The 27,776-nt window shown below is 38.3% G+C and overlaps 1 protein-coding gene across 8 annotated transcripts in view; it reads right to left on the bottom strand.

Annotated features, from left to right (window-relative positions):
• myt1la (myelin transcription factor 1-like, a) overlaps window positions 1–27,776 on the bottom strand; it is a 102,096-nt gene that overhangs the window by 61,374 nt on the left and 12,946 nt on the right. For 4 of the 8 annotated variants that reach the window (XM_067417565.1, XM_067417570.1, XM_067417569.1 and 1 more), the window contains exons 2-5: window positions 11,652–11,771; window positions 6,662–6,734; window positions 6,370–6,400; window positions 2,750–2,812 (exon numbers count right to left, since the gene is read on the bottom strand). In XM_067417565.1, the coding sequence (XP_067273666.1) occupies window positions 2,750–2,812; window positions 6,370–6,400; window positions 6,662–6,734 (167 nt within the window). In that variant the 5' untranslated portion in view covers window positions 11,652–11,771. The remainder of the gene's footprint in view (window positions 1–2,749; window positions 2,813–6,369; window positions 6,401–6,661; window positions 6,735–11,651; window positions 11,772–27,776) is intronic. The other 4 variants (XM_067417567.1, XM_067417572.1, XM_067417568.1 and 1 more) reach the window with 2 other exon arrangements.

Raw genomic sequence — 27,776 nt, 5'->3', positions numbered from 1 at the left:
TATTACTTTTTAATGGACTGGTTAAGGGCGGCAGACACTGCATAGCCTGCACAGGTAACACAGTGTCCTCATTACAACCCTGCCATTCCCACAATGTTCCCACAAATGCCCCCCAAATGTTAGCGTGCTCTGACAGCACAGTCGGAGCGCCGTTCTCTCCCCACCCTCTCATTTGGGGGTAATTCATCACTCTCTCGCCCTCTCCCTGCCTTTTCAGTGAGAGGTCTGCTGGAGGTACCATTTGTCTGTTGCAGAAAAGCAATTCTGGTTGGTGGTTCACAGGGTTTGGCTGATGAGGTGACACAGTAGACATATCCATCAATCTTTTCTATTCTGCCTTTCTTGTTTTGTATCTTTCTTCTGAGGTACAGTAAATAGCATCAAGAGGAGAGACTGTTAAACATGGAAGTGGAATAGACTGAGAGTGACTTTAACAACAGTTGTCAAATCAGATGCTATTAGCTTCTTAGATATGCAAAGAAGCTGGTGTCAGCTTAAAGCTACACTGTGTAACTTTTTTAGTGTATTCTTAGCTAAAACACTTAGTTCTTTCAAAAATATATGTCCTCATTAATGTATATTTACTTCTTTTAAATAATAAAGTATTCTCGTAAGTTTATAATATGCCACTGAAAATACATACGGGTGAGGGATTCGAATGCCGGTCGCCATGTTGCCCCTCCATCTTGAAAGTACATTAGCAAAGAGGGACATACCCATAAATTAAAGCTTCGCCTTTCGCGTTTTAACACTCCGTGTCGAATGTGAAGAGGGGGGTTGCCATGTTAATCTTAGACTAAATCGGCCACTGTAGGAGTTAAAACGAAATCAGAATTGAGAGGAACAGAAACTATTATTCACTGGATGGTCATATACTTTTTCACCACTAGATGGGGGAAAATATCACACAGTGTAGCTTTAATGAAAAACATAGGTATTTCAAACCCTCAACTTATATTAGTTTTAAAGTTGCCTGTTAGGCATTTATTGCCATTTGTATTGCTTCCAAAATTCGTCCTCAAAAAGGTGTCAAAGAGAAAACAAACAGCACAATCCTGCTAAGACGTTTGACAAGCTGATTACAATATTAATGATGTCGCGCCTATCATTCATCAGATAGCCTCCACATATTCCCGATCTATGCTAATGAGAGTTAGATATTGCAGTGTGGCTCGCTGTCCATTTATTTCTATTTTTAAAGGGATACTTCACCCAAAAAATAATTATTCTGTCATCATTTATTTACCCTCATGTCTGTTTTGGTAATCTTCGAAATACAAACGAAGATATTGTTTTTATATAAAACCTGATTTCTGTCCATCCATTGAAAATCCATTCCATCAAAACTTTGATGCTTCAGAAAGGTCGTACAGGCCGCATTTACACTGCAGGTCTTGATGCACAATTTCAAATTCGTGACTTTTTTTTTTTTTTGACTAGCCGCTTACATAATCTTTTAAAAGCCACCCGTGTCCTATAATTGCATATAGACTATATACTGACGAAACAGCCCAAGACGTTCTGACCTGGAAAAATAAAATAAAATGGCGCAATATGCAATGGATGCCGACGAAATGATAATTCAATGTTTTGCTTTCCGCACTGTCTTTAAAGGTCAGCAAAACATTGTTCTCATAAGGCGGAGAAAAAAAAGGAGGAGCCCTTGATCGCAATTCGTGACCACGAGTTGACATAATTCGCCTCCATCTCTTTTTCAATGACGTACAACTCGCATTTACTGAGATATATCCGATTTGAACGCTTACATGGCAGATGCAAATGCACGTATCCGAATCATATCGGATTTATTACCACATATGATAGAGGCCTGAATTCGATCGTAGGATATCAGAATTCATGCGGGTTTTTTTTCTCCTGCTTACACGTTCACATCATATTCGATCTGTGCCACATGAGAGGGAAAAATCGGAATTGGGTCGCTTGAACCATGCAGTGTAAACGGGGCCAAAGAGATCGTATAAAAGATATCCACGTGATTCGAGCAGATGAAAAGAGACACAACTGTTTTATATGATGATGAACAACACATAATCCAAACATAGAGCTCATCAAATATTGTAAATGTATGTGCAACTGTACATGCTTGACATGTGAGAACAAAGCCTATAGGTTCTTGTACTTCAAGCAACCATGTTTGAGCTACAGTTTACAATATTTGATGAACTCTTTGTATGTATGTGCATTGATTATTGATAAATGTAAACAATTATGTCTACATTAAATCTGTTCATCATGTAAACTATTGTGTCTCTTTAGAAGACATTAAACCCATTGAATCATATGGATACATTTTTAACAAACTATCCCTTTAAGTCAACAATGTTTAAAGAGGTATAGTTGTGCTGCAAGCTAACAGTCCAGTTACATGGGGGACGTTTTTAGGCCACAAAGCAAAAACTGCTAATGCTGATGCTAAATACTCTAAAGTATGCCGTTCCATTTCAATATCGTTCAATCCTTTATACCGCTACAATCCAGAAAACATACACATTGTTAAAATGCTTCACTTTAGTTATAGTTCATTGCAGTCTTGCATCTTTTAACTGCACTTTTGCAACTTTTTGCTGGTAAAAGGATGTATATAAAGGAAAGAAAATTTAATTTACATAATTTTGCTATCGGTCTTGAGCTTTTCTGTAAGTGGCTAAGAGCCACATTTTCTTGCAGCTGTAAAGAGACTTTCAGATGGATGGGCACACATTCATATGAATGAGAAGTCGTTTCTTACCTCCTGTGTCTGGCATATTTGCCGCTGACATGTCCACTACCATCACACCCAGGTGTGGGACAGCTGCAGACGAGAGAAATAATTAATACAAAGCTGACGTCATACACACGCACACAGACACACACACACGTACGCTCGTTCTTGCTGACTATGTTCGAACCGTGGCACATAAGCCTTCATTACAGATTTAGAGAGCTCCCAGTGTCCTCCAGGCCGATGACTCACCAGGCTCCATATTTCATATTTCATATTGTATATCGCTCTCTGGCTGCTCCATTTAGTTCCACAGCCAGTTAAAAGCCATGAGGGAAAACATCCAAGTTTAGAACTTCTGCTCTGCTTGAGCAAAGGGTCATACCGGCAAACCAGTATCCTAGTTATTAACATAGAACTAGCCAGATTAGTTACAGCGTCACCGATTGCCTAAAGTATTCACTAAGGATTCACTTGACTGGCCGTGGGATTTTTGTGTCAGCTCTACCAGTAATGCAGAGTGAAGCCTGTTTTGACGCCACATGCACAAACACTGTAAAGGCAGCAGCGCAACTGCTTGTATTGTGTATTCATATTAATGGACAAAATGAACTAGAAACAAAAAAAAATGTTGTATTATTTATATTCATGAACAACCAGAACTATACATACTTTCAAGTGTTTGGGGTTAGTAACATTTTTTAAAATACTTTTATTCAGCAGGGATGCATTAAAAAGGGAACAGTTGTGGCCTAATGGTTAGAGAGTTGGCCGTGTAACCGGAAGGTCACGGGTTCAATTCTTAATACCAGCAGGAAACAACTGAGGTACCCTTGAGCAAGGCACCTAACCCCCCAATCGTTCCCCGGGCGCCGAAGTGAACGGCTGCCCACAGCTCCGGGTGTGTGTCCCCAATGTGGGATAAAGCCTTTAGATGGGTTGCCATACTTAGCCTTCAAGACACTTTACTTAATTACTTAATTTAATTAATTTTTTTACTTAATTTAATCAAAAGTGACAGTAAAGACTTTTATATTGTTACAAAAGATGTTTTTTTTTTTTTTTTTTTTAATGCTTGATATTGGATATTCATCAAGAATAATATATATATATATATATATATATATATATATATATTAGGCAGCACAACTGTTTTTATCATTGATTATAATATGAAAAGTTTCTTGAGCACCAAATCAGCATATTAAAATGATAGTGATACATGTTCGGTAAAACGGTCATAGCTGTGCAATATCATAAATAAAACATGTTTATTGACCAAGCAGCATCAATGACCGGAACCAAAGGCGGACAGTAGTGAAGCATTTTTACTTTCTACTCAAGTACATTTTTATGTATATACTTTATCAGTGTTTTTCTATGGAATTTTTTAATTCCCTGCATTCCAAAGCACAATGTATAATGTCATACATTTTACTGCACTACATTTCATAAATACAAGTTTTTTTTTTTACCTTTAACTCTTAATTACATTAAACATAGTACTTTCTTACTTGTACTCAAGTACAATTTGAATTACTTTTACTTGAGTAAAGGTATACTGTACTGCACTACATTTTTAATGTAATCAAGTATTAAATGGGATTTAATATGAAACGCAGTGCAGTAAAAACAATATTATGTTTTGGAATGTTAGAAGAACACCGATAAAGTACATAATGCTTGAAAAATAAAATTACTTGGAAAGTAAAAATACTCCACTACTGTCCGCATCTGACCGGAACTATGCATTTTATGTAATGTAATGTGATATTCATTATATTATAATATTCAATATAAATTAGGCTGTATTTTAGTTGTTGTAAAAATGTCTCTGATTACGAAATAAACTGAAATTATATATATATTGAAAAATATTTCACCCTTTAAGTACACTCTAAAAAATGCTGGGTTAAAAACAACCCAAGTTGGGTTGAAACTGCACCGACCCAACAATTGGGTTGTTTTAACCCAATGGTTGAGTTATTCTTACCCAGCAATTGGGTTGTCTTAAGCAACATTTAACCCAACCACTGGGTTAAAACAACTCAACCATTGGGTTAAAACAACTCAACCATTGGAAACTCAAAAGTTGGTGGTCATAAAATAACCCAATTGTTGGGTCGGTGCAGTTTCAACCCAACTTTTTTTCATTTTTTTGAGTGTAGCTTCAGTGTATAGCATATATCTACTTTCTGTTAGTAGCTTATAGTGTAGCTTACTATACTTTCTGATAAAGATTGCATGAGTGTATTTTAATTACCTCAACTTTTGAGCCGGATGTAGTTTGGAAAGCTACAGTTTCCACAACACTGCGTTTATTATTGAAATTGGAGTGTGCGTGTTTAACGATGCATGTTTAAACCTGAAGCTTAAAATTTAGCAAAAGAGTAGAAAGCTGTGTGGGAACATGTCTAGCCCAGCATAAGAGTTGCATCTACCCTTGATAATTTTGGCTAGGGATCTGTGTCTGATCAAGCCGGTGACCCATCAGTGAGTGTAACTGGTGTTAAAGATGCCTGCAGCTACACGCCTGGACCTGCTGATGAAGCAGATTGCCCTGATGATTGAGAAGGGGAGAGAGAGAGAATAAAGGGAATTTCACTTCTATGCTTGGTCTGAATCCATAATAAAGATGACATGGTAGAGGTACTTCTGGAAAACCGGTCATAACACAGTCACACAGTCGCACACCCTTGTGTCCTTGCCGCTGTCATTGTAATTGGACACATAGCCACAAAATATAAAAAAGAGTCTTTTTTAACAACAGCGTGGGTGTTAAACCATTCTTAATGAGGAAAATACTTCCATTTAGGCCTGTAAATTGTGCTTAAGGGAAAGATATTCAGGGGAAAAAGTGACAGGCAGATATGAGTAAAACGACCCGCTGCCCAGGAGGAAAACCAGACCATTCACTCTCATCATGATGCACGATTTCATTAGGAGTGCAGGGATATTTACTAATACTAATTGGAAGATCACATGTTCTCATGGCAATTTCACTGAAATGTCTATTTATAAGTTCTGCCTGTAGTAATTGCCATATTGAATAAATTACATCAAAAAATATAAATTAGCAAAATTATGCTTTGGTGCCACCTTGTCACCACGTCAACGGTTTTAGTCTTTAAAGACAGAAACTGCAAGATGAGATACAAGTAACCCATATTTAATTATTACACATTTCTGGTCTTAAAATGACCTAATTATAAAAGTTACCAGTTAAAAGTTTGGAATAATATTTATAAAATGTAAACTATAAAATGTAATTATAAGAAATGTTTCTTAAACACCAAATAAGCATCAGAATGATTTCTGAAGGATCATGTAACACTGAAGACTGCTGAAGCTTTGCCATTACAGGAATAAATTACATTTGAAATATATTAAAATAGAAACAGTTAATGTAATGAATGATATTTCACAGTATTACATCTACAGTATTTTGCAGCCTTAGTGACCATAGAAGACTTTTTTCAATTTTACCGTCCCCAAACTTTTGAACAGCAGGGAATATCAAAATGCAATACCTTGCTTCACCTTGAAAATCCTGTTTCACTCAGAAATACATCACATTATGAAAGTAAATAGGTTGCAAACTGATTTGCATGGTTAGTTTAATAGAATAATACTGTATGCAGACTGACCTGAACAGCTCTTGTGCAGCCTCCACGGCAACTTCAACACAAAAAAAGGGGGAAAAGCGAGAGCAATTAGTATAAGAAAATATCTCAACCTGAGCTTTATCACACAATGGAATCATATTATTATGAGCTATGATTTTCCAGCCTCATAGATCCTGCTTCACCTGTCCAATCAATAGTCCATGTTCATCACTACTGACGTCAGTGATAATTCGTGAAAGGCAATAAAAAGACTCAGTTATGGATTGAAAGTGGGGAAATGGATTTGACCGTAGGTTGAGACTGCAGCTAATACCATGTGAGTGCGCTGTACCTCGCACACCTTTAGATCGTGTTCGATGACGCTTCTCGGCCGCATCCACCTCCATCTGGAGAAAAGAAGCAGCAATTAGCCTGACCTCCGTCTACTATCTGAGCGTAAAAGGGCAATGATGTCTGTAGCAGGGATGGTTATGAACTGCATGAGAGACAGATCATAGATGATAAAAGAATAGGTTTATTATGAAAAATACAGACTGTGAACCATGGATAATTACACTGTTCATGTTTTACATGTGGACATAAGGCATCATGGTTTATACTGTATGGAAATATATGCTATGCATCATTCTGCACCCTAGTTTCCAAAAACTTAAATCAGAAGCTGGCCAATAATTAGCCGGTGTTCTGATGTAGAACCCAGAAACGCTTCACTGTGTTTACTACGTCTCGCACAGGGAAGAGAAGAAATTGTCGAATAAGGTTTTGTTTTTGTTTTTTGCGCACAAAAAGTATTCTCGTCACTTCATAACATTAAGGTTGAACACTGGAGTCACATAGACTAATTTAACGTTGTCTTAACTGCCATTCTGGGCCTTGAAATTGGTTATTATCTTACAGGTTGGGACGACATGCGGGTGAGTAATTAATGACAGAAATTGTGGGTGAACTAATCCTTTAAGCATAATGGCATTAAGCCATTAAAAATATAAACAAGAAAATATAAAATTTAACTACTTAACTACATCTTGTGTAATAAGGAGCTTTCGCACCGGGTAGTTTTAGGAACTAGCCACCAGAGTGGTTCACCTAGAATTAAAGGTTCACCTAAAGCCATTTTCCTGGTTGCATTCGCACCGCCAGTAGGAACTCTGAAGTGATGTAAGCTGCGCTTGTTGTTCTGACTTTTACGGTGGACCTTTATTTTGACGGCGCTGAGAATGGAACAGCAGAGCCTGAGCACACGGCGCTCCCATCAAGCGGCAACCTCCCTCGGTCTGTCTTGAAGCCAATACAGAAGTGACTTAAGCCTAGTTCAGACTGCACGATTTTCAAACTCGTCGGGTCACTGCTCTTTACACACTGCATGACTATCTGGGGTATCATTCAGTCACTGCTGTGTTCACACTGCACGATGGTTTGACGACAGAGGAGTTCACACTGCATGACTGAACAAGAGGAAGAATCCAACAACTCGCTCTCTCCGGTGCGCAAACTACTGCTGCGTCCCAATTCGCCTACTTATACTACGTCCTAAAAGTATGTACTCTTTTTGTGAAGAAAAAGTATATACTTTTGAGTGTGTAGCAGAAAAGTATGCAAGCTTCGGGACATACTACTTCGCCATCTTTAACGGACTCTCGCTTAGTTACGTGCATCCCGTCACCGTTTATCTGCCCTGTCAATCATCGTCAGATTCATCACAGTTCAAATCCTCCACATTCAGATTAATCTCATACCGTATCGGAGAGAAATGTAGCCGCTCGTTGATCTGCCATTTGTGGGTCTTTAATGCAGAGACTCTCCTCGATCATGTATTTACAGTTTAAATATAATGATGCATTTAAAAGTTAATGGCCAAACGTGTCATTTCAAAAGTTCTCAATGCTGCTGCGGGTGAAATATAATGTGACAACACTGAATAAATATATTTTTGTCAGGTTAAATATTGATAGTTGGTCACTCAAACCCCTTTATCTAAACTTCTCTACTTAACCGTCGAACTCGCACATCCGTCATGTTTGTAGTTTTTAACGCTTTTTATCCGCGTTTGTAGTTCTAATCGAATCCTCGTCCAACTCGCAATGGGTTGTGGGCAATATCAGCCGTTAGAGTGCCCATCGATCCATACTGTGAATTCCGACCGGAAATAGTAAACCATCCGGGAATCTTTGGAATACTCTTTTCAACATACTACGATTTGGGACATACTAATTCTATTTTCGAATACTATTTAGGATGGATAGTATGCGAATTGGGACGCAGGGTTGGTTTTCCAAACACACGTGCGATGTGACAAGTAAACAACGCGAGATCACACGTGCGTCAGACCGGAGTTCTCGCGCGAGACTTGGAATTGCTATTAAAAACTGCACAAAATGTGCTTCAAATAGTATGTGCGCTGATTGGTGGAGAAAAAGAAAAAAGATTATGGCGGAAGAAATTATTGGAGAGACAGAGGGAGCCAGGATTGTGTTCTGCAAAGACAGTTTGAGGTAAATAAACAATTTTGTAATGTGCTGCTGCTCTGGCTGGATGTGCAAATGTTTGGCCTTTGTTTCTGTTTGATAGAATTGTAAATATATCTATTAAAATACTGAAACTCTGCTGTATAACTCCTCCCTGAACCTCCTGCTGCCCTGTATCTCACTCTCTCATTGGCTGTCAGTGTAATTTTCAGTCAGAACGCTGTTCACACAGCAGGAGTTTGAATCGCCGATTCAACACTGCGTGATTGTCACTCGCGTGCACGAGCACCGATTTGCTTATGATCTCGGGCATTTTTTCTGCGATTTCACAAAACCTGTCGGCGACTCAAAATCGGGGCAAAAATCGGGCAGTGTGAACTAGGCTTTAAACTGCAATTCCTTGACTGGCCGCTAGAGACAGGCTCCAGAAGGGAGCAGAATCTCATTGAGCTCCATGTTAAAATACCCAACTTTACAGCAGAAAAAAACATGTTAACAGTCTACTACAAATTGTGTTTTTGGTCTATACCGCTAATTTTGCCCTTCATGACAACTGTGAGGGGGGAGCATTTTTTATAACTCATTCGTTTACATAATATAAAGCCTTAAAGTTCTGCATAATTAATGGGTCCTGCACACTGTGCGATTTTTCAAAATCCTTTGCGAATGTCCCTTGTCAGACTGTACGAACATGATCGCCATGTCACACTGTAAGATCTCAGTTGACATTAATGTCAGACTGCACGATAGTTAAGGCGCGCTAAAAACGGACGTGCGCAAGAAAACTCACCCGGAGTTTTATATCATCAATGAATGATGCACTCGGTGACAGTGAGCTGCATTACACGCGGGACTGAAATGCTGGCTACAAAGAAATCTCTAGTACTCGTTTTGGTCATAGTTTGTCTTGAAAAACTGAGATATTTGACTGTCGTCGTAGGAGAAGTCACACTGCAGGATTGTGTGCCAAATCTTCTGACACTGCCAGAATTTCGTCTGAGGTAAAATTTGATCGCAGCGCTCATTAATCGGCTGCCGGTGAACATGTCAAACTAACGACCAAAGATGGCAGATTTTAGCCTAGGATCAGAGGAATCTTTTAGGATTTGCTAAATTTGTCCCAGACGGCCAAATCGTGGCCAAAATCGCACAGTGTGCACCCGGCTTAAGGGCGTGACCACTTTGAGTGACAGGTGGATAGCCGTTTGTCTGCTGTCTGTTTGTCATCACGTCACCTCAGCTCCACCAACCCTGTCCTGTCCCTGGTGTTTTACATGCGTTTAGCCAATCAGCATCACTGGTAGATCCTATTGTCCTGGGTTAGACTCTGAAGTAGGAGCTAAAAGGAGTTCCTAGAACTAAAACGATTCCTACACGCCAAAATCCGGGTACTTCTGCCAATAGTTGGAACTATGAAAAGGTTCCTCCAGTCAGTGCCGTTTCTAGGCATAGGCAAACTTGGATATGAATCTTGCCTAGGGTGCCAGAAAGGCTAGAAACGGCCCTGCCTCCAGTGCAAAAGCCCCTATATTGTGCAATATTGGTTCCCTTTGCACATTAATTAAACACAAAATAGCTTTGTTTTTTAAACATTAGCACTCATGTCCTGACTTCGGGGACACATGAATATAGTGAGGATTTGATGAGGAATGCTTGGTACATTCTGAGAATTAATGTGAGCTGGAATGATTGTGAAAATAGGACAAATAATCCCTCCTCTGTGGTGTACTTAGTAGTGAACCAGGGAGCAGATTGAGACACTTCTATTGCTAGAATGAGTTTGTGATGAGCAGGCTGGGGCCGAGAGCTGTGAGAGCAGAGCTTGCTGTCGCTCCTCCTCCTTATTTATGTACGGAGCTCCTCCGTAGGACTTGAGACCAGTGTCACTCATTAGCCATCACTCCACCAGCTTTGGTCCGCTCTCACAGCTCTTGACCTCACCCTTATTGCCCCAGAGTTCTTTACATCATGCTCTTTCGCTGTTCAGAAAAACAGAGCAAGACAAAGCCAACAACATATAATTCAATATACACTACTGGTCAAAAGTTGGTGGTCAGAGAGATTTTTCAATGTTAAAATAAAAAATATATATATAGTGAAACATTATAACAATTAAACATAATTGTTTTATATTTTAATTTAAAATGTAATGTATTCCTGTGATGTGTAATATGCTAATTTGGTGCTCAGGAAACATTTCTTATTATCAATGTTAAAAACAGCTGCTTAATATGGTTACACTTTATTGTGATAGTCCACTTTAAACCTTTTGTTAACTACAAGTAACTTTGCAACTACATGTCAACTAACTTTCATTAGAGTATTAGTAGTCTGTCAGTAGACTGGTAGGTTATGGTTAGGTAGGGTTAGGGTTCGGATTAGTAGAATAAGAATTGCAGTTGCCAAGTTATTTATAGTCAGTAGAATGTCTGTTGGGGGACCAACAAAATAAAGTTTAGTAAAAATTAATCAGACAGTCTACAAATACTCTAATGATAGTTAGTTGACATGTAGTTGCAACGTTACTTATAGTTAGTAGAATGTCTAAAGTGGACCATCAAAATAAAGTGTTACCCTTAATATTTCTTTGGAAACCTGTTTTTCAGGATACTTTGATGAATAGTAAGGTCAAGAGAACAGCATTTATTTGAAATAGAAAACTTTTGTAACATAACAACGTTATTGTCATTTTTGATCAATTTTATGCATCCTTGCTGAATAAAAAGTATTCATTTATTTTAAAATAAAATCGTACTTATTTTTCATACTTAACTTTTGAACAGTAGTGCAACAGCACAACTTTGCTGGCCAGAACAAACAAGACACAAAGCACATTACCTGAGATTTACTGTTTGATGGTGGGACAGATGTGTTTTCTGAGGAGCGCCTCCTGTGTGGTGCGATTAGGCAGAATTGTCCGCTGTGTGTCCCTCAAAGCTGTTCCTCAAAACTCATTTTCTGTTAAAGGAAAAGAATGCACCATCCTTTATCATGAACTGCAGTTGTGTTAAATTTGCAGACTGATATGTGGCACACATAAGGAAAGACATACAGATGTCAGAAGCTATTCAGTGCCTCTATTATCACAGTATCAGAAAAAGGAAAACAGAAACAACAAAAAAATCTCCCTTTGTTTAAAAATACAATAAGTGACAGGAGCAGCTTTTAAAGTTTTGAAGCATGCTCCTTTTATAAGGAATAAAGTGACCTATATTTATTATCTCTTTTTTGAAAGAAATATGACTGTCTTTATGCCTTTAGAGCAAACACTGTACAAAAGGTAAATCACTGGGGAGGGTTCATTTGAACTCTATAAAATAAAAAAAGCAAAGAGACTTGATACTTTTTTTTCACATGTGCTATATAATAAACAAAAAAAAAACTATCTTTCTTTCAGAAAACCATACGCTTTCAGACAAACACACGCACGCTGACATATTGAGTGCTCTGGTCCTCTATCTGTCAACAAGCTAACACTTCTATCTCATGCTCCTTGCAAATCCCGTTAATGTGTGCTGTTAGTGCATTTGGTGTGTGTGCGAGAGAGAGTGGAACAGATACAGATTCGCATGTGTATGTGCATGCAAGCATTTGTCAGCGCCAAGGCCAGTGACACAAAGGGTGCTCTCCAAATGCTGGCGATGTGTATTGAAAATCTTTCAATGACAGAAATACAGACTTGAACGAACATTTCTTAGAAAGACGAATCTTTGTACGTAACACCTTCTCAGGTCTCTTTCATACAAAAAATATGTGCTCGCGTTCTCGCTGCCCCCCTTTCCACTGATAGATCGCTCAATCACTCGCACTGGGGCAATATGGGAAGCTCTCATCCGAACTTCACTTGGTCAAATCAAAGCATATGAGCTCCAGCTGTCCCCCAGTGGCAGAGAGCTGGCCCAGCTTGCTTGTAATTGGGGGAAAACACTGCTTAGTATTCATGCCCAACACCCTTCTGTCTCACATAAAGTGAGACATACAGCTTTAAAATCTAATTCTCTCTCTCTCTCTTTTGAGAGGAGTAGTACGGGCTCTTTTAGAAGAGTCTGCAGTCTCAGAGCTCTGCACGTCCTACCTGAAACGTTTCCCCATGTGAATCCAGCATACCTGCAGGCTACATTGCACACATTACAGCCTCAGGTTTATCTAAGCTTGCCAAAGTTTTGATTTTTACGGATAACTTCACCCCAAAATTCTGACATCATTTACTCACCCTCAAGTTGACATTTTTTCTTCTGAGGAACATAAACAGAGCTTCTATTTATTTCAAATTTGTCCTAGGTTTTCTTGTGTTCAAGAGACAAGTAGTTTTGCTTGGAAAAACATTCATCAACAATTCTAAGAATGCGAAGATTGGTCTTGCCAGGATACCTTGAAAGAACTTATTCATACCTTGAAAGAATCAACTCTGAACACGAGGACAGGGAACGCATCTTTGCGAGAACTGAGATGTGCTGCGATTTTGTTGCTCAACTGACCATTCAGCACATATTACACTGTAAACCCTGATGCTCAAAATAATGAATTGGCTTGAGTAGGGTAAACTTAAATTAAACACATTAATTCAAGTAACTTTTATGAGTATATGGAACTTTCTTTTTCTTTTGAGTTCACAAAATGGACACATTGTAAGTCATCTAAATTGTTTCATTGTTTTGTTGAGTTTTATGAACTCAAATTTAGATGAAACTGGACTGGGATTTCTATTTTCCAGCATGCTTTGCCATGGCACTAGAAAGTAAGTAAATGCAAAAAACAAACAAAAAAAACACGCCTGATCTGCCAGTCTTGTATGTTCTGAGGACACTAATGAAAGGTTAATTTCTTAGGGGAATATTTTTCACCTCTACGACTTGCCACTCTGTTTCAAGGGGCAAGCGGAAGGGGTAAGCGTAAGGGTAGGCAACATCACTTTAAGATATTTTATATTTTAGTCCCAGATGCAGTCTGTGCACACTGTACTGTCCATGTCCAGAAAGGGAATGAAAACATCATCAAAGTAGTCCATATGTGACATCAGTTGGTTAATTAGAATCTCTTGAAGCATCGCAAATACATTTTGGTCCAAAAATAACAAAAACTACGATTTTATTCAGCATTCTTCTCTTCCGTGTTCCTCAAATAAAGATTCAAATGGCCATGAATCAGTGAATTGATCAATGATTCGGATCACCAATGTCACGTGATTTCAGCAGTTTGGATCACGTGTCAAACTGCCAAACTGCTGAAATCACGTGACATTGGCAATTTCTTTATGGGTCTTATGGGTGAAGAACGACATTAGGGTGAGTCATTAATGACATAAATTTCATTTTTGGGTGAAATAACCCTTTAAATTGCCGGGGTGGGGGAGGGGAATTCACACAGTTTTTTTGTTTTATTTCTTTATAATCATCCTAATAATTGAATCATGTAATTCGATTTTTATCATATAATAATTTATTCTTTTTTATTATATTATTTATTATTTACTTATTTTCTTTGCTCTTGCAATGTTGTTGTGAAATGATTGTGTGGTTTCAAGCGATATTTTGTCTTCAACAGTTAGAGATAAAAAAAAAATCTCTGTTGATTTAGTGAAGCAATACAGTTTTAGGTACCAGACAAAAATAGTTGAAACTGAATAGTCAAACAGTCAAATAGTAAAAAATGTTTTTTTTTTTTTTTTACAAATTTGCTTACAGGGCTACTTATTTAACAGTATAAATTATCATCTAAATAAGTTTTATAGACTACAGTCACTGTATCAAGATGGTGTTCAAATGATCTAGCTAGAGAATTTTCACTATTTTAGCATTAGGCCAAACTCCCAACCAAAAAAGAAAAAGAAAAAGAAAAAACACCCTTGCCCAGGCATTCGCCTGGCAGTGCTGTTGTCACATCCCATTCATCTAAAAACTGCTCCAGATGCACAGCACCACGGTGAACCTCTCCGCCCCCACGAGAGTGTGTGCATGAGTGTTTGTGTGAGTGTGCATCACGCTCAGTCATCAGGAACAGAGTGACCTAGTCAGAGAGACATGACCCTATAACCCTCAAGGCTCGGCATGCAATCTCTCCAGCTAATTTCCCCTCAACCCTGCCTAACATCACCCCACCGGACAGTCCAACAAAAAAAAAATCCACGGCACGCACAAACCCGAAATCATATTTACTGTTGATTCAAGACACATGTTTGTCCATGTTACATTAGTGTGCTGGTGTCAGTGACCCTGAGATTGTTCTGGATTTATGTGGTGTGACCGGTCAGATTTGCTTGGCTGGTTGTTGCTTGGCCCCAATTCAGATGGCATCATGTCTACACGAGCCCTGAAACAATCACGTCATGAGACATTATTCATTTCATATTCTCTCTTGTTACTATGGAATTCTTGCTTACTACTTACTGAATACGGTATATAGCATATACTTTCCATTGTTATTATACATAGTAGGACAAATTGTACGCATTGTTCTACTTTAAACAATTTTAAACAGTAATAAGCTACATTGTTGTCACATGACCTAGTATGCAGTTATCAGCTCTTAAAGTCCGCATGGAATTATTACAAGTTTTTGGCTTTTAGTATGAATGTTACCTTACTCTTATTATTAGTTAGTGTGTTCCAAAATAATGAAAAAATCTGCATTTAGAAGATATGAGCATTGAAAACTTACATTATCTTATTTCAACCAATGTGGATCAATGATTTTAAAGGGCAGATCACTCTGCACTTTAGCTTCTCATTAGATTTTCTGTCCAATCAAATGCTCTCTTAAATCTAAAGCATCCCGCCCCCTGCATTATAAATAGACACTGAAGCTGTGGCTAAAAGCTGTCACTTTTTCTCACATTTACGATTTTCTACATGGTGAATGGCAAAGGAGATTAGGAGGAGAACGACAGGCACATCAGACATTAGGACAAAATTGTGTCTTTACTGAGCTCAGCGGCTCTGGTCGAGCTGTGATATACTTCGCTGTTGGCTGCTTTTAAAAAAGGGGAGGGGCTGTTCAATATGCCCCGCCCTGTCTTCCTGTTTCAGTGGAAGTTATTAAAGCTGCGTTTTTCAAAACATATGTGATTTTTTTTTATATATATACATATAGATATATATATATATACATTTTGTGTACAGAAAATTCTTGACATTTGTCAGCCTGATAGCGAGTAAAGAAAAGATGAAGAAAAGAAAGAAAAGCTGATTTGGTGCTCAAGATGAATTCCTTATTATCATCAATGTTGAAAACAGTTGTGCTGCTCAATATTTTTGTTTTGGAAACTATAGACAATATAGACAAATGAATGGACAAATAAAGTGAAATAAACAACATTTTTAAAATATCTTTTAGAGTATCACTTTTGATCAAATTACTACATCCTCACTGAATAAAACTATGACCCTGAACTTTTGAATGGTAGTGTATATATATTTTTCCGTTCCTCCAGGGCCGTTTCTAGCCTTTCTGGCACCCTAGGCAAGATTCATATGTTGTTGTTTTTTTTTTTACTATAACTTATAAAGCAAATATGACTTCCTTATTTCATGGGCATATTGTACATGCATTAATCCAATAATGTAGCTTTGGTTTATTATCACTGAGATCACAGATGTTGGGGGGGTTCGGGGGCATGCTCCCCCGAGAAAATGTAGATTTCTATGATCTACATATGTGTATTTTAAGATGTTCTGAAAGCCATAAAGTTAGATAACAATAGCTTGAAAACCATGTCACTCGGCGCCGCTGCGGATTGAAGAACACAGTGACACAAAGACTAAAAGACGGGACGAAGCCGTAGCCGAAGCCTCGCGCCAGTTTCATTTAACTTAATCACATATTTTTTTAGGGGGGGCTGAGGCATAAGTTCATAAAAAAGGGCCTGTGACGCCCATGGTTATGACAGTATTAGCCTACTTGATCAATTTACACTAAACAGCTATCTCTGATGTAAACATTATTTTATTCAAATGAACTATGCTATAATGTTCTTCACCTGAAATGAGCATGGCGTGTGGTCCGTTCAGTACTAATACTCAGTGTAATGTTTTGCTCAACGTTATGATAGAGCGACCAGCTTAGTAGAGAACAAGTAACCAATGAGTAGGCTAACATACCTGTATATTTCGCTTTCTTTTTTATATTTCCTCTTTTTTCTTTTTACGATACTGAGCCCCTGATGGCTTTGACTTTTTCATGATGATGAAACTAAAGCACGCTGTAACGAGTAGAAATATAGTGTGGCCCCTTTAAGAGTTGCGCGCGCTCCCTGCAAACGAAGTCTGCATTTTGTGTATGTGCGCAGAGTCTTGTGCTCCCATGTGTGGGGATTATTTTCTGTTTTCTGTTGCTAACACTCAGTTATTTTGTTTTCTTAAGTAATGCTGTGGACGGAAAGGGAGTTTGTGATGAGAGTTCAGCGGGGAATAAAGTGTGATCTGTTTGAATGGTAATCGCCTCCGTGTTTGCATCCACTCCAGTTACATTATCCGCATTTTTCACTCGGACACAAGCGTTACAACGCCACGGATGACGACGTTCCCTCTACATGATCTCATTTCATTGCAGCAGCACCAATATCACCATGGCGACTTCACTCCAATAATCGCAACTAATCATAATACCTTGAGTTGAAATAGCAAAAGTACGAAATATTAATAATAAAATATATATGAAATAACTAAAAAATCTTGTTGGGGCGGGGGCTCACTGGCGCCCCCCAGCTGTTGGCGCCCTAGGCGACCGCCTAGTTTGCCTATGCCTAGAAACGGCACTGCGTTCCTCTATCAAAATGGTAGCCTAGAAATCTAGACGCACCCTAGCGGCAGCAAATTTAATCTGCCCGCGAGTGTCGTCTAGCAACTCTCAATACCCTTCTGAGCTGTATTCGCCTAACTCTTGCCGGGCCAATCACATCGTGTATAGAGTCGTTGGGCATAATGACGACGGCCGAGTTGCGTTTGCGTGCTTCTAGTAAACACAGAAACTGGCGAACGGCGGTCTTTTGAATCAGCTTTGACCGCGACTCTGGAAGACTTGGAGTTAAGCTTTTCTCTGAAAAAGAACAAAGAACGGCAATGAAGTCATTCTTAAAAAGGGAAAATGTGTTCGGAGTTTTGCTGACCGGATATTTTGTGAATGTTTAATCTATCAACAAGCTCTGTTTCACCTTCGTTGCTCTGGTTGGTGGTAGCGCTATCCTATCGCGTGCAGAGGGAGTTTGAAAGACAACCGTTTATCCCGCCCCTCGGATTGAGCCCTGTCTATGGTGAGTTTCCAGACCAAACATCTGGATGTGGGTCTGGCTTGTCAGGCTATCAAAATGGCATTGCATTGCGGAATACTGTATTTCACACAGTATGTACAGTGGTGTGAAAAAGGGTTTGCCCCCTTGTTAAATATGACCAAAGATGGCTGTAAAAAATAAATCTGCATTGTTAATCCTTTTGATATTTGATTTAAAAAAAACAAAAAACAAAAATCTAAGCTTTCATTGAAGTAAAAGAATTGAACGTGGGAAGTAAATCACATTATGAAATAAACGTTTTTTGATCAAAACCATGATAAAAAAAAAAAAAAATTAGGCCTACAGCATTAAAGATTATTTCATTTTAACCACAGGGTACTTTTTCATCCCTGTGTGCACCAAACCCATCTTAAGTGTTTGCTGCCCAAAAGCTCTTTTATGTTTGTTTCATCTGTGCAATAGAATGTTTGAAAAGTAACTGAAACTACTGGAACTTTAAATGAGGCAGGTTATTTGGTCAGTTTAAACATTTTTTTTTTTTTTTTTTTTTTTTTTTGGCAGCAAACACTTAAGATGGTGCACATATAGGGATAAAAAGTAACATATAGAGATAAAAAGTATCCAATGTGTAAAATGAAATACTCTGCTGTTCCTTTAACGCTGTGGGCCTAATTTTCTACCAGAGGTCCTGTACTTCTTATTCAGATACATGGCATCATTCAATCAAATACCAACAGATAAAATCAAAACCTGACAGCATGTGCAAAAAATCTTATATAATGGGCCATGTTTGGATCTTCCAACAGGACAGTGATCCAAAAACAAACATCAAAGAAAAATGGGTCACTGAGCACAAAACCAAGCATCGGCAATGGCCATAAGAAAACGGGTGGGGTGAACTGAAGAGAAGAAGCGCCAACATGGATCTGGAATCTGAAGGATCTGGAGAGATTCTGTATGAAGGAATGTTCTCTGATCTCTTGTCAGGTGTTCTCCAAACTCATCCGGCATGATAGGAGAAGACTCAGAGCTGTTATCTTGGAAAAAGGAGGTTGCAAAAAGTATTTTACGAAAGAAAAAACATTTATTTCATAATTTGACCCCCCAAATTTCAATTATTTCACTTCAATGAAAGGTTAGATTTTTGCTATTTTTAAAAAATAAAATATAAAAAGGATGAGCAATGCAGATCTGTATTTTACAGCCATCTTTGATCATATTTGATAAGGTGGCAAACACTTTCACACCGCTTTACCATTGTACACATTTTGGCAACTCTAGTAGTTCTGCAGCAATAGTGAAAGTAGAATAGTTGTATGCTATTCCAAACATAGCCAGAGTGTTTTAAGGCACCCTATTGTCTGCTGGGTAATAAAGTCAGGTGGTCAGTGTTTAAAAATGTTTGGCCACCCAATACTTCAAATAGCTTCAAAGAGTCTAGACTTCTGCTCTACCTCATCAGCCGGTGTGACTCACTCAATGTGAATGCGACGGTAATGCAAATTTCTGCGTGTATGTGCACATGTAATGCAGATGCCTGCAAAAGAGTCTAGCCAGAATTCCAATCACCGCACAGTAAAGAGTGTGGGCTGCTCGCATTTTCCAGCCCTCATTTAGAATCAGAGCACACGCACAGTAGAGCTCTTCATTATTAGCTACATGACTAGCCATGAAGCCATAGGTTATAAGCAGAATGCGAGCGAGAAAACTAGATCAGCCTGAAATTACAATTACATCAGAGGCCCGCAATTGCAGATGTTTAGAGAGAATGCTTCTTTTCCTTCAATACATGCTGGCACATCTCCCGTTTTGAGATGGCACCGGAGCTCTGAGGACATTTCTCGTAAGTTTCCTAATTTAAGTACTAATGGAAATGGTCTCGATCTGCCAGATGCAGCTAATCTACAAATGGCCCTGCATGAAGGGCTCTCAGAGCTTGGAGTCTGACTCAAGCCATATAGTGCATGGGATGGATGCAATCCACAAAGACACTCTGTGTTAAACAAATGAAACGAACCCATCTTCCACCCTGATGCACTCTAACGCATCCTCATCAAAGGTACGGCTGGAGAACAATGCCTCCCTCTCCATCTCCTTTCTCTCACTCTTTACCTCGCTGATTCCTGACTCTCTCTCTCCTGAGGCCTCATTCTATTCCATCAGGCAGAGAAGAGCTTTAATTGCCCCTGCCATTCTCGAGGCTTGCTTATGGAGAGAGAAACCCGTGCCATCAGGTCTTAATGATGCCTGGCAACCGCGTGGGATCCAACCAACACGTCGTCAATAGCAACGGAGGCACCAGAAGTCCTCTCTCCCATCGACGGGAGAAGCGAAGGCTTCCTGAGACTTCATGTCCTCAGAGAGAGAGGAGCAGTTCAGCGGAAAATAGCTTTTGGCCCCTCATTCGACAACCTAAGTTGGTGCCAGGCCCGGAGGAGACGTGGGCACCCAGACTGCCAGAATCGCCTGACAGGAAGAAATCGCATGTTACCCATCAAATTATACCAGCAATGACTAGCTGAGAGCTAATGGCTGCATTCAAATGTGATCATTTCCCCCCGGTAAATCTTATTCCTGGATTTGTGGAATCCTAATTTCACTTGAATATATGTCTTTTTTTATTTAAAAATTCTTCAATAATTGAATACAATTACAAAAAAGGCAATTCAAAACAAAACACTAACGAAAACATTAAAGGGTTAGTTCACTCAAAAATAAAATTAATGTCATTAATGGCTCACCTTAATGTCGTTCCTCACCCGTAAGACCTCCGTTCATCTTATTTTCAAGATATTTTATATTTTAGTCCCAGAGTGTATCTAAGTGTATGCACACTATACTGTCCATGTCCAGAAAGGGAATAAAAACATCCTCAAAGTAGTCCATATGTGACATCAGTGGGTTGATTAGAATCTCTTGAAGCATTGAAAATACATTTTGGTCCAAAAATAGCAAAAACGATGATTTTATTCAGTATCAGTCTTCTCTGCCGCGTTTGTTTTCAAACCTCAAATAAAGATTCAAACGGCCATGAATCAGTGATAGATAAGCTCTGGGACTAAAATATAAAATATCTTAAACTGTGTTCTGAAGATGAGATCTTACCGGTGTGAAACGAAATTAGGGTGAGTCATTAATGGCATAAACTTCATTTTTGGGTGAACTAACCCTTTAAAGCAAACTGTGAAAGGTAAGTGATTAACTTGACATGTGGGCTATAAGCTCTGTAAATTTCGAATTCTGAATTTCACCACTCGTAAAAACAACTTCCTGATAACCATGGAATGTTTTTCCATACTGTTTATTTTATTGTAAATTTTGTATTTATTTAACACTATTGTATTAGGATTTTCATTCAATCAAAATTGCATTGTATTCAACTGACTTGAAACGGTTGCATTTAGCTCAACTCAATATTTTAATTTTGAAAGAACATGTTTCAGTTAAGTATGCCAAAAGTTACAGGAAAGCGCACAGAGTAACGTCTGAGCTCAGTGTTTTGACTGAATAATAGTTAATTTCTCGTAAAACCTTATAGTATGCCTTCTGGACACTTTCTATATATGGCGGGCATTTCTTTGTATCATTGCGTCATACTTTTGTATAATGTTTGTATTGTTTTACCATGGTCGCTATCCACTGCCAGAAGGAGCGCGTGCAGAACTGTTTTTAAAATTACTGCTTTTGAGGTCCGAAAGGGGATGAGACAAATTCAACATGAGAGACGTACACGCGCGAGAGATCCACTTCCAGCGCTTTCCACGCTTGAGCAGACTAAGGCCAGAACGCGCGAATGTCACAACAGGAAACACACGCGCGCCCTCGGATCAGTCAGACGTAGTGGTGTACAAGAGTTAAAAACTATATAAATACTGTTCGTTTTCTCACACAATCCGCTCGTTTCATGTCTTAGGCCGTCAGTGTGTACTTATGATGGGGGATTGTTTAATTTGGACTTCTCTGTGTATGCTCTTTGAGGTGGTGACCATAGACCTGCATTATGTGAGGCACAGACAAGAATGGTTTGATAAACCTCAAATGATAAAAATTGAAACTACTGGGGAAACAAATACTCCTACATCTCGGATGCCCATGAGGTAAGCTAAAACATATCAAAAATTTAATTTCACAGTGAACTATCCCTTTAAACCCTAAGAAGTGAACAGACCCAATGCATGCCACGTTTGTGAACTTGAATTAAAAGAAAAGAAAAGAACAGAAAAAAAAGATGTACGTCTTGCCATGTCATTAGGCCATAAGTTGCATTGTAGTGGCCTCTAGTGCTGTTTTTGGTACCATAATTTAACAGACTTTGGTCGTTTGCCTACTTTGTTTGTTATTCTGACAGGGATTGTTATACCACTGAGCAGCAATAAACTACATTTTAGCATTTTAGAATGCTAGCTTAATAATACTTCTGTGGTTATTTTGGTGACAGTAACTAGTAATAATGTATTACATTTTGTAAGTGACCTGCCCAACTTTGATCAGCTGGAAAAATATATATTTTAAAGTGATTCCAATGATATCGTTCCTCCGAGCTGTTATCGTTGTGGTGCGGACTCTATTATTCATTTAAATTTCGATTTTTTTTAATAACCATATCTTTATAGTTAGCATTCTTGATGCGAACACGTTTTAATTTCAGAATTTGTGGAAGAATTTATGTCGCTTTTAAAAATATTTAATGATTATGTCAAAACAAATACCTAGCTACAAAACTCAAGATGGCACAGGCTGATAGGTTTTTAAATAACTCAATTTGTTAGCGATCTAACTCAATTTGATAACTCAATCATTGTTATAGCGCAGTTGATTGGTTGTTGTGGCATCAGCGGGCCAATGATCTTGCTTCTTAACATTCAAGTACTTGCCATTGTTTACTGTTAGCAGTCTGCAGTGCATTTTCAGAAATCCTCCACCTTCCCCAGCTCTCCCTGTGTAGATCTGCCACAGGGGATATTTCGTGCAAGTTATATGTGCAGCAGCAGCATGTCTTACATACTTACTGCATTGTCTGTGAATGTATTGCCAGTAGCATGTTTCTGTACGTGCTCAGCAGCAGCGTAGCAGATCTATTCCAAAGACCAAATACATTATCATATCCATTATCGTATCGTACCACCTGGCACGCTATTGGTGAGTTTAACAAAATGACGGCTAGAGAAGCGATGGATCATTGGTCTGATTGGTTGAAGGACTATCCAATTGCGTAAAGAGTCATTTGAACTATGCCCGTTGATTACGCCACTTGTGCAGTAAAAAATACAGAGCAGAATCCCCAGACCAATGGTCAATCTTAAAAGATTAAGCTTGGTCTAGTGTAGGACTAATCGGCTAGTCGACTTTAATGCTCTGCCATGACGCTTTAAGCTTGACGTCGACTAGTCGCTGGCCTATAGAGGGCGCAACAGGAAAAGCAATTTCCTGATGCAGGCTCTCTTTTCAACAGTAAAAAAATGACAAATAAATGCATACTCCGAGAGCTCTCCACAAGACATGTTTGATTATACCATCTGGATGCTCAAAACTGATCGGGGGAATGCACGCTTATTGTACACGTAAGTTAATCATCGCACTAAACTAATGCATGCTGCATTGCAACGCACACACATAGCCTATCGCACATAACGCGGAAATCGCGTGCGCCTCATACAAAACCATTCAGTAGCACAGAAATGTATTGTCAACTCGGTTCTGTGATTTATCAATAAAATGGCTTAGGAACTGAAAAGTTCTAGCATATATTTCTTGATAACTAAAACTCACAGCTTCACTATTAGTAGAGAGACGCTGGCAGGTAGAATTAATTCACACGCAATCACTCACAAAGGCATTCATACGTGTAATCTTTATTGTGCTACTTTATCTGCATCTTATACAGAACGAGCAGAAATCTGTGAGAAATATAACAACCATAAGACAAAAGAACTGATACAAAAGCTGTTATGTAGGACCAAAAACCTTATGGGCAGTGTTGTGTCATAAGCCATAGCTGTCCTGTGCACAAGAAAAATCCGTGTTCTCGTCTCAGCTCAAGGTTCAGGATTATTTGTTTATTAATGACGTCATCAGCGACTGGACGACGTCGACTCGTCTTTCATCACATAAATGTCGACTTAAAAAAATTGAAAGTCGTTCAACCCCTAGTCTGGTGATAGCCAGACAAAATCTCCCAGAGAGTTGACAGAAATTCAACAGAAAAATCGAATAAAGTACACTAAGTACACTTTTCCAAATTAAAGCACACACAGAAAAACACACAAAACATCTATTAAATACAGCACAAATGCCATCCCATGACACATAATGGAGGTGAAAATGTCATGATGAACTTTGCAGCACTTAGCTTGTTCTCAATGCGGGGCACCTTGCAGCTTGATCTGGCCGCTTTCACACCATACCTGCTAATTACATCTCCTCCTCTACACTACAGCAGCCTGCTGGGCTCACCACGCCTTACCTCTGCAGCTGGTGAGCGGATGTGCTCTTATGTGCATTGAGCTCGGCCAGTTCTTACACAGACATGTGTATTTCACACACTAACACGTGTAGTCGCGCACAGGAGCCTGGAATCTCATGTCCGTTAACAATTCCAAAGAGGTTGTTTAGATTTGTGAAGGTAAAAGTGCCATTCGATCGTTAAAGCAACTGAAAATTCAAGGCAAACGCTTCTAGAGTATATTGAGCTGCCTATGAAGGCTGCATTTTAAGAAGTCCTAGGATATGTTCCAAAAAGTAGACACGTTTTACAGAAGCAATCCAATAATGCATTGCGACACGCTTATGCAACGTTTAAGTCATGGTAGAATGACTGCATTCATAAGTTCTTAAAAATGTGTCATATTTATTAGTGAGAAACTAGTTACTTTCTAAAAGCAAAGAGTCCTGAATCTGCTTAAGTCGTGACATATTATATACTAAGGGTTAGCCGAGTCAATTACGTTATTTATCACAATAAGATCAAATTGTGAATGTTGACGTTTGTAGGCATTTTATTTACTGTTGATAAAGAATAGCAAATACATTTTGTCATATGGTTGACCAACCAACCAAAATTTCCCATTATTTTCTAGAGTAGAATTACTTGTGATTTCCTAAGAGAGTTTAGGAATGTCCCAGAACGACTTTCAAAGGAAACTATTCTGAGATGTATTGCATCGGCTATAAGCTCCGTCATATATACTAAACATACAAAACCATCATTAATAGGGCTGCGAGTCTTTGGGTAGGCAGCGAATCGATTCGATTCACAATTCATAGGTTTTCGATGCCATTCAAGAACGTTTTTTGCCAATTCAGAACGATTTGATTGGAGACGATTCTCGTTAAAATTCGATACGATTCGATTCGATTATGCATTTTTTTTATATGCATTCATAGGATTATTAAAATGCTTCCCCTAATGTGTCTTAGTCAGGGTGTGAATAACACAGCGGTCTTCAGAGGTCAGAGAGTCAGCAACAAACACGGTAGCACTTTACAAAAGGTTTATTAGTTAACATGAACTAATAATGAACTGCACTTATAAAGCATTTATTCATCTTTGTTAATATTAATTTGACCATTTACTAATGCATTATTAAAATCTTGGTAACATTAGTTTATGCCCTGTGAACTAACATGAACAGCTGGATTTTTATGAACTAATGTTAACAAAGATGAACTAGTGCTGAACAGAGGTGTTGTTCATGGTTAGTTCATGTTAACTAATGCATTAACTAATGAAACATTGTAAAGTGTTACCCCCATTTTTTGGAAAAAAAATTCATGTTAGTTCACAGTGCATTAACTAATGTTAACAAGATTTTAATAAAGTATTAGTACATGTTGAAATGAACATTAACAAAGGTAAATAAATGCTTCATAAGTGCAGTTCATTATTCGTTTGTTATGAACCTTTCTGTAAAGTGTTACCAAAAAGAAAACAACACTTTTGCCTATTGTTAATGTTAGTTTATATTATTACTTTGTTTTATTATTACACTGTAAAAAAATATTTAGAAAAAAAGTTACCTGGTTGCCTTAAAATTTTGAGTTGATTGAAATTAAAATTTTGAGTTAATACAATTAACTTTTTTGAAATTCGACAACCTTTATTAAAATATTATTAAAAGATTTTGTTGGCATATTGGGTAATTGTGTGTGTTTGATTTGTGGTGACGTAGTGAAACATGCCAAATAGTGCTATTTTCATGATTTATCAAATTGTTTATGTGGTTCAGATACAATAATATTTTGAGTTTCTTTTTATTAAACAAATTTCCTTCATTGTATCAACTCAAATTTTTAATTTCAATAAACTCAAAATTTTAAGGCAACCAGGTTACTTACTTTTTTAAGTTAAACCAACAAAAAATAACCAAAAGTTTTTACAGTGTACACAGTAATATTTTGTGGATTTTTAATTTGCATTTGTAGAAATGTAAGTAAGCCAACATTTTAAAAAGGCTTTAAAAGTATTGTTAGTTAAAGGTGCACTATGCAACTTTCCGTCCACCGGAGGGCGCCTATTCAAAACAAATGTGTAGTTTGATGACGCAAAGTGTGAGCGCAGCATCTTGGGAGATGTGGTCTTCACATCACAGAAATCACGTTCATGCATGCGGTTATTAACATTACTGTAGTCTAAAGCAGAGCAGGACCGAGTGTTGTGGACCTGAGCACAGCTGCTGGAGCGATTGTTAAACAAATACCCGCCTCGCGAATACCGGGACTTTTATTATGACGGAACGAGGCACTGATCCGCTCTTCCGGTTATGATTTTGAGGTAATGTAGCTCTGTTTATCATATTAGATACATTTAAGTGTGTTTAAAACGATGTTTTGACGTTACTCCGTGCGTTCACTTGTTCACACTGCTAAGAGTAAAACGCTCCTGCCAAATAAAAGCCGAAACTGAGGGTAGCGCAGATATGACGCCATTGACAGGCGACTCCCTCAGACGCTATGCTGAAACGTCCCGGTCCTTAGTTAAAATAGCAATTTTTCTCACAATTTACAATTAGTTGGAAACATCTGGGATATTGTAGGTACTCAACTAAACAAAATATATAACACTGGCCTAGTGGTTTTTGGATATTTTACTGCAAAAATACTACATAGTGCAGCTTTAATAGTAACTATTGTGTGTCAAGGGTGTGTGTGTGTGTGATAGTGTTAATTTCTACAGTTTAGAGTCTACACAACCTTACTAAAGTGTTTCAGGCATTAAAAATGCAATGCTTCCATGGAGAGTAAATATCAGGTACTTTCCCAGCTAATCCTAAACTAACTTTTCTTCACGGAATAGAAAGAAAAGCCTTCTTTGTTCTCTTTATACGGAACATTTTCCTTATGTTGATGAAGTAAACGCACCAGTGTCTACTACTATAGTATTGGACGCAACTTTAACACGCCTCTGATCAATAGATAAACCGCAGAATCTTATTTCAGTGTTGTTAATATTGTAATTACTTTTGGAAGTTTGCTTCGTATATTCACTTAGATGATATTAAGATACATTTCATGTATACAAATTAATCAGAACTGTGTGCATGCATTTTAGACACTTAAAATGCGTTTGCTCCATCCATGCAATAAATGCGCGTCTTGAATAAGTGGGGTTGTATTTCAAATGCTTAGGTATGACACATTTCCGTAAAACTTCAGTATTTTACATCGAAGATCGGCCGAAATTAACGATTCACGATTCAAAATACATGTTTCAAGATAGATGCATATGCATCGCCAGGATT

This window comes from Pseudorasbora parva, chromosome 15, assembly GCF_024679245.1.
Source record: "Pseudorasbora parva isolate DD20220531a chromosome 15, ASM2467924v1, whole genome shotgun sequence".
Taxonomy (NCBI): Eukaryota; Metazoa; Chordata; class Actinopteri; order Cypriniformes; family Gobionidae; genus Pseudorasbora; species Pseudorasbora parva.
The sequence above is the reverse complement of the archived record's forward strand: the minus strand, read 5'-3'. Positions and strand labels throughout refer to the sequence as shown.